We start from the raw sequence: 12,681 nt of genomic DNA, 5'->3' as shown, positions 1-12,681 counted from the left end.
GCAGGGTGGGTGGATGCATTCAAGGTGCTTTAACAGAGACTTGGCTGTCTTAGAGGTCTTTAGGTTCATAAGGTGGTGCCAATGATCATACTAAGTGAACTAAGTTAGAGAAAGATAAATGTCACAGGAGATCGCTTTCATGTGGAATCCAAAATAATAATAATAATAATAATAATACAAATGAACTTACTTACAAAACAGAAATAGACTCATAGACATGGGAAACAAACTTAGGGTTACCAAAGGGGAAAGGGAGGTGGGGAAGGATACATTGGGACTTTGAGATCTACAGACACTCACTACGAATTATAAAATAGGTAAACAGTAAGGACCTACTCTAACACACAGGGAACTATGTTCAATATCTTGTAACTACTGATAATGAAACTTCACATCGTTCCCTGGACCCCCTGACTCAGAGACATCAATCCTAAACCTTGTTTTGTGGCCTCTGCCTTATTCTTGGCCTCTCTCAGGGGCAAGGTGGACATATCTGTGTTCATGTGAAGGGAGAAAGAGAAGGGCTTCTTCCCTGGGGTGAATGGAGATGCCGACTGGAGCAGTAGATATACCTAGGCCACCTTCCCTAGGCCTGGTTGCAGTGAGAGCTCTGTTCCCTCAGGCAGGTGCCTCTCTCCATGTTTCCCATTCCCTAGGAAGCTGTCTTTACTCTCCTGGGTGAAGTTTGGTAAGAATATTGAGCAAGTTAATTGCAGGGCCCCGAGGCAGCCTAGTATAGTAATTAGAAGGACAGGCCCTGGACGTGCTTTCATTTGGGCCCTAACACTTAACATGAACTGGTCCCTTATCTTATTGAACCATCCTTTTCTTATCTGTAAAGTATAGATAACAACAGTACATATGTCATAGGGTTGTTGTGAGGATTATTTGACCTAATACATGAAAAATGCCTTTGTAGCACAGAGCAACATTTAGTTCTAAATTTTGTTGTTATTATTTGTGGATGTACCTCTCACTGTGAGTCGTACATATAGTATGTTGCTCTGGTTTACAGGAGAGTTTCTGCCTTTCTCTTGATTTAGGATCCCATAACTGCCAGGATGATCAGTTATTATAGACTGATGTGCTAGCTTGTGTTTCGGTGGTGGTCCAGCTCTATGATAGAGTCTGTAGTTATAATAAGGATGTTCTCTTAATTGTACAATTTGTTCGCATTCAGTTATGGGTAAGTTACTCCTGTTGTAACTAAATAGAGTCTCTATTTGGTTTGTAGAAACTGTCTTTTGATTGAATTAATTTCCCATTTTCTATTTTTCCTTAAAACATTATCACATGTGAGATATATATATATATGTATAAATGTATACACACACATATAAATGTATATATATACATATATACACATATATTTTATTTATTTAAAACTTTTGTTATATTTGGTATTCTGGGATAAATGACTGTATTTTTTTCCTTTGAAACGTGTCATAAAAAGAAATTACAGTTTTTTGTTTCTTTGTTTGTTTGGACTAGCAGTAGGGGACCATGTAGACAATTACTCCTTGGGGTTCTGGCCTGAACTTTCCTCCTAAACAGACTCAAAAAAGTGCAGGCCTGGGAGAAGATGCTGGAATAGAAGATGAAAATACATGGATTCTACAAGTTAACCTTCTCTAGAAAGATTAGTATTTTGTTTTTTCAGATATTATACTTTTTTCCCCTTCTCTATGCACTGTTCAGTTAAAAATTTTTTTTCCCACTCTTCATTTTGTACATCATTTCCTCAGCTGGCAGGAAGAAGCAAAGATGCATATAAAGTATTATAATTTGGGACTGTCGCATTCTAGAGGGAGCTGTCTTGATATAGCATGCTCTGTTTTCTCATCTCTTTGTGACTGTCAGAGTCTTTAGAAAGAGGAAAAAAAATGTGCTGTCAGCTGGACCATTGGTTAATCCTCTAGCAACAAATCAAATAGAAGAAAAGTTATCTGTGCAAGTGTTTGTATTTTGCAGCACTGATGTGTACTTTGGGGGTAGGCAACATTTCACAGCTGTTCTAGAGTCATGTGCTTTTGTCTGTTTCTCCATATATCACATGCTTTTGTCTGTTTCTTTTCTCTGTTCTTTTTTATCTGTTTCTTTTGTCTCTTTCTCCATATACCATATGCTTTTGTCTGTTTCTCCCTGAACTATAATATTTCTGTCTTACATATCTCTGAATCATTCACTATGTGCAAGTACTGTCTTAATTTTAATGAATGGAAAATGACCAAAACATTACCTTCTATATTCAACAGTATAGAGATTTATAAAATTTAGGTTTGGAAAAAGTGTTTAGTTGAAAGATACATCCTGATAAAGCCTTCATGTTTCAATTAGTTACTTTTTTAAAAAAAATCTATTATTTGGGAGTTGCACTAGAGCAAGTTTTTTTTTTCCCTTAATGTTCTTATAGTCACTGATGCAGAGATAAAAGAGTCTGTTTTAAGAATAAATGCCATACAGTTAATTCACCACAAATATATTCAACTCTGAAAGTTACCTGTTGTATTGAGATGGATTCAGTGATTTATATAATGTACCTTTTTCAGAATTGCCATTAAGATTCAATTAAATCGAAGGTTCTAATTTGCAGGCACTCAGAGGTGCTATGACATTTAAATGTCAATCATCTGTACATAGTTCTTTAGCCACTAGTTATCCAAATTAACATAAAGATTGAACATCTCAAACATGGAGACGTAATGAAGTGGCTTCTTGGTAAAGCTTCCAAGTGTATCTTTGTCATTATCTTGTAAGACTGAATTGTAATCACATCATCACAATTGGTCCCCTATCTCTGGGGTTATTCAAGTGCCAAATCTAAAGATCAGTCTTTGGATGACAATGTTATAAGGAACAATAATTTGTGTATGCTTTCATTCTCCAAAACAGCCTCCCTAAACTAAGTCTTCTATGATGACAGGAAGGAGGGAAGGAATGTCTGCTTCCTGGATTAAGATAATTGTGTGTGAAAATACCTGCTTCCGTGACTAGATGAGAACTACGTATATTTTTCATAGTGTTCATATGAAAATAGATATTGATAAAATTCTAGAAAATGCTTGGTATCTAAAGAACTTGGATATTCTATCAGAAATGGGTTTTTTATGTATTGTTTCCTTAAAAAATTGGTGCCAAGGAGAAATCCAGACAAATTATAGCAGAATCTCAAAATTAGTTAAGTCTGAGTAAATGAAGTTTTGGTGTACTAGAAAAATTGCAAAAACTCATCATTTTAATGATGGCATCTGTGATCATATACCAGAAAGTAGCTCTGCCTGTAGTATCAGTTCTATGTCTTTATTATATTATGTACCAATTATAACTCTTTGTTTTCTTGCCAGTCTCTCATCATAGGGACTTCATTCATTGAATTCATTTAACAAATAATGACTTCCCCACTGTATGCCAGGAGCTGGGGTACAGAAGAGAACCAATCAGACAAAGATGCATGCCTTCAAGATGATATTTTAGCATCAGAGACAGATGTGAAAACTAGATAAAGAATCAAAATATATCATATGTTGGGATTTCTCTAAATATTGTTCCTTTCATCACTAGCATCCACCACAATGCCTGGACATAGTAGATACTCAAAAACTACTCACTGCTGGATTGATTTACTTTCATGATTACTTAAAGGAACAGAAGCATAATTCTTGAATTTACCATTGATTTTAATTGTGAACAGCCACCGGAATACTGATACCAGTCAACAGATATACAGACTCAGGATGGGTGATGCTGGAGTAACTTCCAGAATAAAATTTTAATAAGAGCTCTGTTATCTATGAGTAAACTAGCCTGGCAGATTCACTAATTCGATGACCTTAACAGGTAATCTAATTATATTATGTGACACAAATGAATGGAGATTTTATTGCATTATCTATCTATTTGGCTTTTTGCAACTAGAAATGAACAGGAACACTCCTGCCCATACACTTCTTGGATTTCATTATTTCTCTCTCCTTTTAATGTCGAGTGTCTGAGAAGTATCAGGTTAATTCATTGATTTTTCCATAGAACATCCAAACCCTTGTCCCTGTCCACTTCTCAGTATCCTAATCATTAACCAAGATGACCAAGGCCCCAAAGAAGGCATTTTAGAAAATAATACATAGTAGTTACATGTCGGGTAGCTCTTGGAAACTAGATGAAAGGCTGTGTGTGTGTGATGAGGATCTGGGCTTGGCTTTCTGGAATCCACGTTCCAGTGGGCTGGCTGAGAAAGAATGCTTTCAAGGCGTATGAGGTGACTCTTGATGGAGCCCAGGGAAAATGGTAGATATTCCTGTTTTTCCCCCAACTCCCACACTTCTGCAAGTCCTATCAGGGCTGGAATTCACCAGCAGTTCTGCTGCACTTGACTCCACACACATAGACACTCATAAATAAATAACATTTGTTCTCATTCATTTTTGTTTTTTGTTTTTTTTTGGTTTTTTTTTGGCCACACCCATGGCATATGGAAGTGTAAGGGATCCAGGAGCCAGGGATCAAATCTGAGCTGCAACTTCGACCTATGCCACAGCTGGGGTGACTCGGACTCCTTTAACCCATGGCGCCAGGCTGGGGATTGAACCCATACCACCACAGAAACAACACCAGATCCTTAACAGAGGGAACTCCCTGGTTCTCATTCTTTAGTACGGTAGTACAGACCTACCTTGGAGATATTGTGGGTTCCGTTCCAGACCACCACAATAAAGCAAACATCACAATAAAGTAAATAGCCCCAAATTTTGGTTTCTCAGGGCATATAAAATGACATTTATCCCATTTTGTAGGCTATTAACTGTATAGGCATTATGTCTAAAAACCAATGTACATACCTTAATTAAAAATATTTTATTGCTAAAAAATGCTAACCACCATCTGATAATTCAATATTGTCACAAACCTTCAATATTGTGAAGGGCAATAAAACAAGATATGCCTGTGTATTTGAACAAATTACTTGGGGAAAAAAAGGGCAGATTAGGAAAGTATTGCAAGATCTGTCTGATGAATTAGTAAATTAGAGACAAACCAAATGAGAAAAACAAAATCCTCTGCATTGCCACTGGCTAGAATTAACCAAGGAAAATATTGAAATAAATCCCAGGTTTTTTTTTTTTCCCTAAGGCATACACAAAATCACATCTTCTTTCCCCCCCAAATTGGGATCATACAATCAATACAGTTTAGTAACCTGCTTTTAAAAAATTAAGATTAAATCACAAAATCAGTGCTTGCATATTTTCCGTTACATGAAAGTACCATAGTTTATCTTTTGTTGCATAGCTGGGTTTTCCTGAATTGTCAATACTATACTATTGTCAATAATATACTAATGATTTTTTTTTTTTTTTACACAAATGCTCTACCCACATCTTTATTGGTGGCTTAGTGTTTGGTGCTTCTCCCAAGCTAGGCCCTAGAGCAGCCTCTCTTCCAGGCTGGTGCTGGGGGTCAAGGGAGTGAGAGAGAATGAGAGTGAGTGTCTGGCCACTGCCCTGGTTCTCTGGAGAGAAGCCTGGGCACTGGTTGCCCTCAGGAGAGGACTCAATGTTTTTTTCTCATGGCTAGTGACCACACTGCTGCATGCAAGGGAGGGAGGAGAGAAGGGCTTGCATTTTAAATTTGCATGTCTCTAAGCTAGGCCCAGCTGTTCCTTGCAATTGCACCAAGCACCTTGCTCCCAGACGCATACAGCTGTGTCTTGGCTGTGCTCTGAGATCTCCAGGAACACACCTAGTCATTAATAGGAAATGCTTTCACTTAGTATTCATGAGGCAAGAGAGCTATTGATTCCTTCATTCTTGAACAACAACAACAAAAAAACTCCCCCCAAACTCAGCAAATAGATTTAAATTCATAAGCACAAGCAATGTCTGCTTTGTTTGCTGTTGAATTCTCAAGGTCTAGCGTATTACCTGGCACATAGTAAAGAAAAAACATACAGTGAAAAATGTCTCAATCCAAAGGCCAATTGGATCTTGACTTTGCTTTCTTCTAAGAGAAACAGGGCTTATCTAGGCTTATGTCTTCAATCCCACTGGTTAACTTAGGGAGCAGTGATATAAGAGTCTATACCTATTGTGTGGGAACTAGTTTTCTCTGTGTTGGAACTTGGTCAGCCTTATTTAGCTAGAGAATCTTTAGGCTGCAGTTTGATACATTTTCCCCTGCAAAATGAACCATAAAGGAAAGAATCATTTCCCAAAGGATCTGCATAGACTATAAGATCTTGTTCCTTTCAGTGGCAACTAACCACCCTGGAATCCTTTACTAGTGAATGCTTTTCTGTTAAAACTTTAGAAACATTTTCAGCCTCAAAATATTAGATCATTGTGGTAGATGAGCAAATGTTTCTCTGATGACGAGTTGTTGTACTTTTAGAAATAGCCTCACTGAATAAAAAGTAAAATAATATTATTCATTTTAGAAATCACTGAAAACATCAAAAGTATTAGCTTTGTACTGGATATTAGAGATAAAATTAAAAGGAAGAGATGCTCAGAGATGTACAGGTAAATACATGATTATCATGTAATGTGTTAAGTGATGTAAGTGATAAGAACAGGGTGCTCTGGGAGCACAGAGGGGGGAACAGCTTGCTAATTTATCTCAGTGATGTTGGACAAAGTTTCATGGAGGTGAGTCCATTTTTACATGGGCTCTGAAGGATGGATAGGAGTTTGTGAGGCAGAGAAATAGGGAGCAGAGTTTCAAAAGAGAGTCACACAAGCCAAAGCTCAGAAGGGCTTTGCAAAGGTGAGGCCTTTGCAAGGGTTGGTGCATAGGATGTTGGCAGGAGAGATGAGGTTGTAGAGTAGACTTCAGAGCCCTCATCAAGGAGGCAGTTAAGGAGTTTGTACTTTGTTTTGATGATAGCAGAAAGTTTTGGTGAGGAACATTTCTCCTTCAACCATTAGTACCACCAGTCCATATTAAGATGTTTCTTCCTGATAATGGTCCATTAAGAAGACCAAGAAGACTGGATTTTCTTTTCACTTGGGTTCTAGGCTTTGCTACATCTTCTCTTCATCCCGGTGTCATAATAGTCTAAGTCTCCCTTCAGTTTTCAGTTTTATCTTTTGTTCATTTATTTGTTTTTTGTTTCTATAACCAAGGCATTTTCAAAAACTTCTTGTTTATCTGTTTTGCAGTTGCTTATTTAGAAGTTAAAGCTGGGATCAGCTGGACCCATTCTAACATATAGCTGGGACTGTTTATGGAATTTATTCTATAAGATGATGTTTTTAACATCTGGAGTGGTCAGGAAATGGACACATGCGACCAAATTCTACATGGTTCTTTTAAGTCTCAATGGTATTGAAGAGGAGAACTCATTTCCTCAAAGCACTTAGACAATTCCATTCCACTTTTGGAATATTTTAGCCAAGAAAAAACTAGGGTAAAAGATAAAGAAAAGGGAATATGAAAGAGAAGACATTGGTATCATTGTGGTTACCAAAATTCTAAAAGCAACATTCCAGAACAATATAACATACCATGTGAAAATCAGTATCAGGATGTTCAGGATGTTCTAAATTAATTTTTTAAACACTCATCTATAAGTTATTTAAACTTTAGTTTCTCTGAACTTTATTCATAAATAAGCTGTATTTTTTTCTTTGAAACTTACAAATGTGTGTTGGCTTTGAACTTTCTATTCAGGTCTATTACTAGGATCAGTGTTTGTCCTCTGAGTCATTCTGTTTGTGCATATTTGACTTACCATTTAAGTTATCATTTTTGTAGTTCTGATGTCAATTTGAATTCAAAGGATTCAGAGGTCTACATCATTGCTTTTTGTCAGTATTTTGCAAAATAACATCACTTTGTGGAAAGTGAAATGAATACCATGCCTCATGGCTAGTTAAATTAAAAAAACTGTAGGTCTGAGAAAATGTCTATCAACTGAGCTCTATTTTGTTTTTGTTTTTTTGCAGGTGACAATGGCCACCATTGGAATCAATGGACCAGATTATCTGGATGCCTGTGAAACAACCCTTTTTACTCTTCGAATGGCAACATGGAATCAAATCTTAGATCCCTGGGTGTATATTCTTCTGCGGAAGGCAGTCCTTAAGAATCTCTACAAGCTCACCAGACGCTGTTGTGGAGTGCATATCATCAGCTTACATGTTTGGGAGCTTAGCTCCATTAAAAATTCCTTAAAGGTTGCTGCTATTTCTGAGTCACCAGTTACGGAGAAAGTAACTCAACAAACAACCACCTAGTTCACTAGGACAGTAAATCAGCATTAAGTCTAGGACAGGGTGAAGAAAATTTTTGGCGATGTTTCAGTTAATTGTAGACATGCAAAAAGCCTAACTGGAAAAATCAGCCCTCACCGAGGTAGTTTGGGGGCACTTTTGTCAGATGTGACTTTTGAAATTTTTAAATAATCTGCGTAATTGCACATGTTCACATGTTTTTCTCAACTGGAGGTAAATACAATGAAATAATGCCATAGGAGTCAAATTGAAAATATTTTTGGGCTTATCTGTGTTATTGAAGCTTTTGAAATGAATGACTCCTTTGAAGCTGGTAGCACTTACTTGGCCTGTTTATCAAAGAACATCCTAATACCACATACACAGTGAAATGGCTCTTTGGGGTCACTGCTCTGTAGCAGTTCCTTAGAGACTAGGCACAATGAGATGGAGTGCCTGCTTTTGATCTTGTCTGTTTTGTCCCTCATTATGCAGCCTTGATTAAGACATGCATGGTCATGTCACAGGGGTTCACTCTGGCTTATAATGACCTCCACGTACGTGAGATGTGGCTGTCAGGTTGCCTGATCTTGCGAGCCTCTTTAGAATGAGCCTATCCTTGTCATATTGATGGATATGACTGCTTGCATTTATTATTATGAAGGTCAGTTGTTGTTTGAAGATATTCATAAGTCATAGATTTGCACAGTTTTCGATCACCTTTCTCTCTGAAACGTCTGGTGTATAGTCAATAATTTTTAGAGAAACAAAGGCTGTATCAGCACATGTTGTATAACTTGTAGGTAACTTGTGTTATAGCAGTTCCTGAGAAGCTCTGCCATGGATAATGCAAACAAACAAAAAATAACCCCCAAGTGACAGGTGCAAAGAACATTGGCAAAGAAACTTTACCTTGGGTTGTCATTTCTATGTCAGAGAACAAAAGAAACACAACCCCTAGAGCATAAAATGCAAAGACTATCTGTAGGTGGCATGTTTCTGCTTTCCACTTACACCACCACACACACACGCACACGCACATGCACACACACACACACACACACACACAGCCCATCAGAAATTTCAGTTGAAAGAGGGTGCTTTCGATCTGTAAGATGGCATCTTCTACAACCTGTGCTGCAATGTCAAGGGGAGGGTTGGCAATTCACCTGGCACTTGGAGGCTCTCATAATGGTTAACCAAGAGATCAAGGGATAAAATCTCTCCCCAGATTTCCCAGTAAGACGTTAGATATTTTCTCTGCTTGTTTGTATAAATTTTAGGAATCACTCAAAATATCCTGAGTCTATCAGAGCATAGGGTATTTAATTCTGTTTTACAATAGAGAAATGCATTTCTGTAAAATGGGTTCTTTGACCTCATTAACTGGGGTCTGTTTTAAAATTAATCTTCCCTGTGAGGCTTATTTTAGATTCTCTAGGAAATTTGTGCAGTTCAATTAGACATTATTTTCACATATTTTTTTGCTCCTAACTGGTAATTTACATTGGAATTATTGTTAACTTAGGTGAGTGAAATTGGTAAATTCTAATGAATAAATTAGAAGAAATTAAGCAAATAGCCTCACTGAAGTTTTAAAGATAACTACTTTTTTTCCACAGTGAATTTAAAGTGGGGCAACAAACATATGCACTGGCATGTAATAGTCTTAATTTATGACCAGGAAATGATTAGTCACACAAATTTAGATCATCCTCATATATAGAGCACATAGTAGATGCTCAATATTTGCCAAATTGAATTACAGGAAAGAATTTCTTGGTGCAAAGTGAGCATAGATGTGCAAAAATTTTTGCGCATTCTTAATTTAAAAGGACAACTACATATTGGTTATTTTGGGATATATATATGTGTGTATGTATATATATATATGTATATATATATATCTCCAATGTATATACTTTAAAAAAGCCTTTGCAATTTGTGATTGCTGTTATATTACATAAATGTTCTCATGTGTTTTAGGGGCATTGAAAGACTAAAAAGAACTTGTAGATAGTTTGGAGGAGATATTTATTTCCCACAGCTGCTTGAGAGAGTGTTGACATTTGGGGAACTGAGGCACAAGGAACTGAAGCTCCATCTTTTTGCCCCATGTGGGGCAGGATGCTGCGTGAACATGCCTGTGGATGCAGACTGGGGACAGCCCTGGAGGAGAAACCCTCACCCAGGACTTTAGACCTCTTCTCCTTGAGGCTTCTACTCAAATGGCACAATTATTGCTCTCGTGCCATGATGTCACTTTGGCCATGTGTATCTGGGTTGAGGAAATACTGTGACATGATCATGTACAGGAAAGTATGAGCTTAGCACAAGATTTGGAGGAGTGACAGGGCAGTCATTCTCTGTATATCCTGGAAGGTTTAGCTGTATTATCTGAGCATAGGTTTAGGGCTAATAAATGGATTTAATGATGATGAAAGAAATAGGCACCAAAAATTGGAAAAAAAAATTAAGTGAAAGGATATGTGTTTACATTGTGTTAGGCTTTTATTGTCCACAGAAAATGAATTAAGTGAACATAACAGTATGTATATCTGACTTCAGAATTTTATTTCTGTTATTTTATGTATTTTAATGTAGTTTGGCAACTTATTGTGTAATAAGTAATAAAGTGGAGCACCTACCAATAACTTTCATGTAAATGTTCCCAGTGGAAGTGTATTTGTTCAAATTACTGGAAATAAATAGCACAAATAGTGTTCAGCAAGTTTATTAGTTTTGAAGTTTTATGCTCAATTTTAAAATTTGTCCTTAGACCATCAGAGTAACTTCTCATTGGATTCAATATTAGCTAAGCAACTTCGCGTATAACTTGATTATATCGTTTCTGGGGAATTCTATTACTCTAGGCAAGTAACTTGAAAATGCCAGACATTTTTTGATGTTAGTAAACGTTCAAAAAAAATGAGAGCCAACCCCCCCAGTAGAAGAGCATGTGTTTTTATGCTTATGAATACGGAGACAGTTCATGCTGATTCTTACAGCTGTATCGTCAAACATCAGATTTCTTACTGATGGATTTAGCTGGATAATAAAAATATGATCTTTAAACATTTTTTTTCAAAAGGCATAAAGTTGCTTCTAATTATCTGTATTGATGAAGTGAGAAATACTTAAAAGTTAACATCTACAAATACAGATATCATTAGCTGTATCTGTCTTGTGTAACAAATGCTCTCGTTTGCTCATTTTCAGTCTTAAAAAGAAAAACCTGCTTCAGTTTTGTGCCTAATCTGAGTTTAGAATCCAAATGAGATTATTCGTTAAACACATAAAGTGAACTTTTTGTGAAATGTATTGCTAGCTTCACCTGTAGCACCGTCATTGCTCCAAGTTACCTGTCTAAGGTGGGACTATAAAGATGAGGAGTCTACATTTTCTTCATCTGGGGGTCAGAATATTTTACCACTTGGTAAATAGTGTTGGACTTCAACTTGTTTTTGACATATTTTAACAGCAGGTGAAATGTGTCATGTGAATAAATGTATGTTGTGCTCTTCATACTTGTTGGATTGTAAAAGAGAGTAAATAGTGTTATGTATATTTTGCTGCTTCTATCAGTATGCAACTATTGTAATTTTAGTGCTTGGACTTGTTTAAAAGCTCAAACAAATGATTTTTAAAAAATAAAGGTGGACTAGTGTTTATCCAGAGTGGTTATTTTAATTTTATTTTATTTACTTTATTTTAATTTATTTTGTTGAGGGCCGTACCCGTGGCATATGGAGGTTCCCAGGCTAGGGGTGGAATCGGAGCTGTAGCCTACACCGTAGCCACGGCAAAGCCAGATCTGAGCCGTGTCTGTGACCTACTCCACAGCTCATGGCAATGATGGATCCTTAACCCACTGAGCAAGGCCAGAGATCGAACCTGGTGTCCTCATGGATACTAGTCAGATTTGTTTCTGCTGAGCCACCCTGGGAACTCCCAGAGTGGTTATTTTTAAGATGATATAAAACATGGAACTCTTGAACCTAAACGCCTGTTTTTAATCTGCTGTTAGATGGGAAGAGTTTCAGCATGTTATTACCTTTTCCTATACCTTTCCTGCCCACTCTTCTGTGCCACTTGCTTTCTTTCCCTGTGCCTCATCTTATGTAGGTAAGTCATAATTCTGATAGGAATCTGATCATTTCCAAAACACAGTGGCCCAGGTATGTCTGTGATAAAAACAATGCCCACATCTCAGTGCCATAGGCCAGAAAGTTTTGTGTCTCACCTATGGATTCCACCCACTCAGAAGGGGAGCCCTGTTCATTGAGACCTCAGGTGACAGAGCAGCCACTGTCCTATATGTCCTATTTGCTGTGCTAAAAGGGAAAAAAAAAAAAACCAGCATGATAAGTCATGCACTGGCTCTTAGAACTTCCACCTAGAGGTGATACCTACTGCCTTTGCTCACACATCTCTGCCAGAGCAGTTGGTATGGCCCTACTAACTTCAAGAGGGG

General features: G+C 37.3%; 1 protein-coding gene across 3 annotated transcripts in view; it reads left to right on the top strand.

The window, feature by feature from the left end:
• The window catches only part of PTGFR (prostaglandin F receptor), a 49,247-nt gene extending 37,369 nt beyond the window's left edge, over positions 1-11,878 (top strand). For 2 of the 3 annotated variants that reach the window (XM_005665359.4, XM_013999325.3), the window contains exon 3: positions 7,941-11,878. In XM_005665359.4, coding sequence (XP_005665416.1) covers positions 7,941-8,231 — 291 coding nt within the window. In that variant the 3' untranslated portion in view covers positions 8,232-11,878. 3 annotated transcript variants of the gene reach the window in all.
• The last annotated feature ends 803 nt before the right edge of the window (positions 11,879-12,681 follow it).

This window comes from Sus scrofa, chromosome 6 (genome assembly GCF_054392235.1).
Source record: "Sus scrofa isolate SSC_HxYL_T2T_F1_AM1 chromosome 6, Sscrofa_HxYL_maternal_Yorkshire_Landrace_v2.0, whole genome shotgun sequence".
Lineage (NCBI taxonomy): Eukaryota > Metazoa > Chordata > Mammalia > Artiodactyla > Suidae > Sus > Sus scrofa.
Note: the sequence above shows the minus strand (reverse complement) of the source record. Positions and strands in the feature narration are given on the sequence as shown.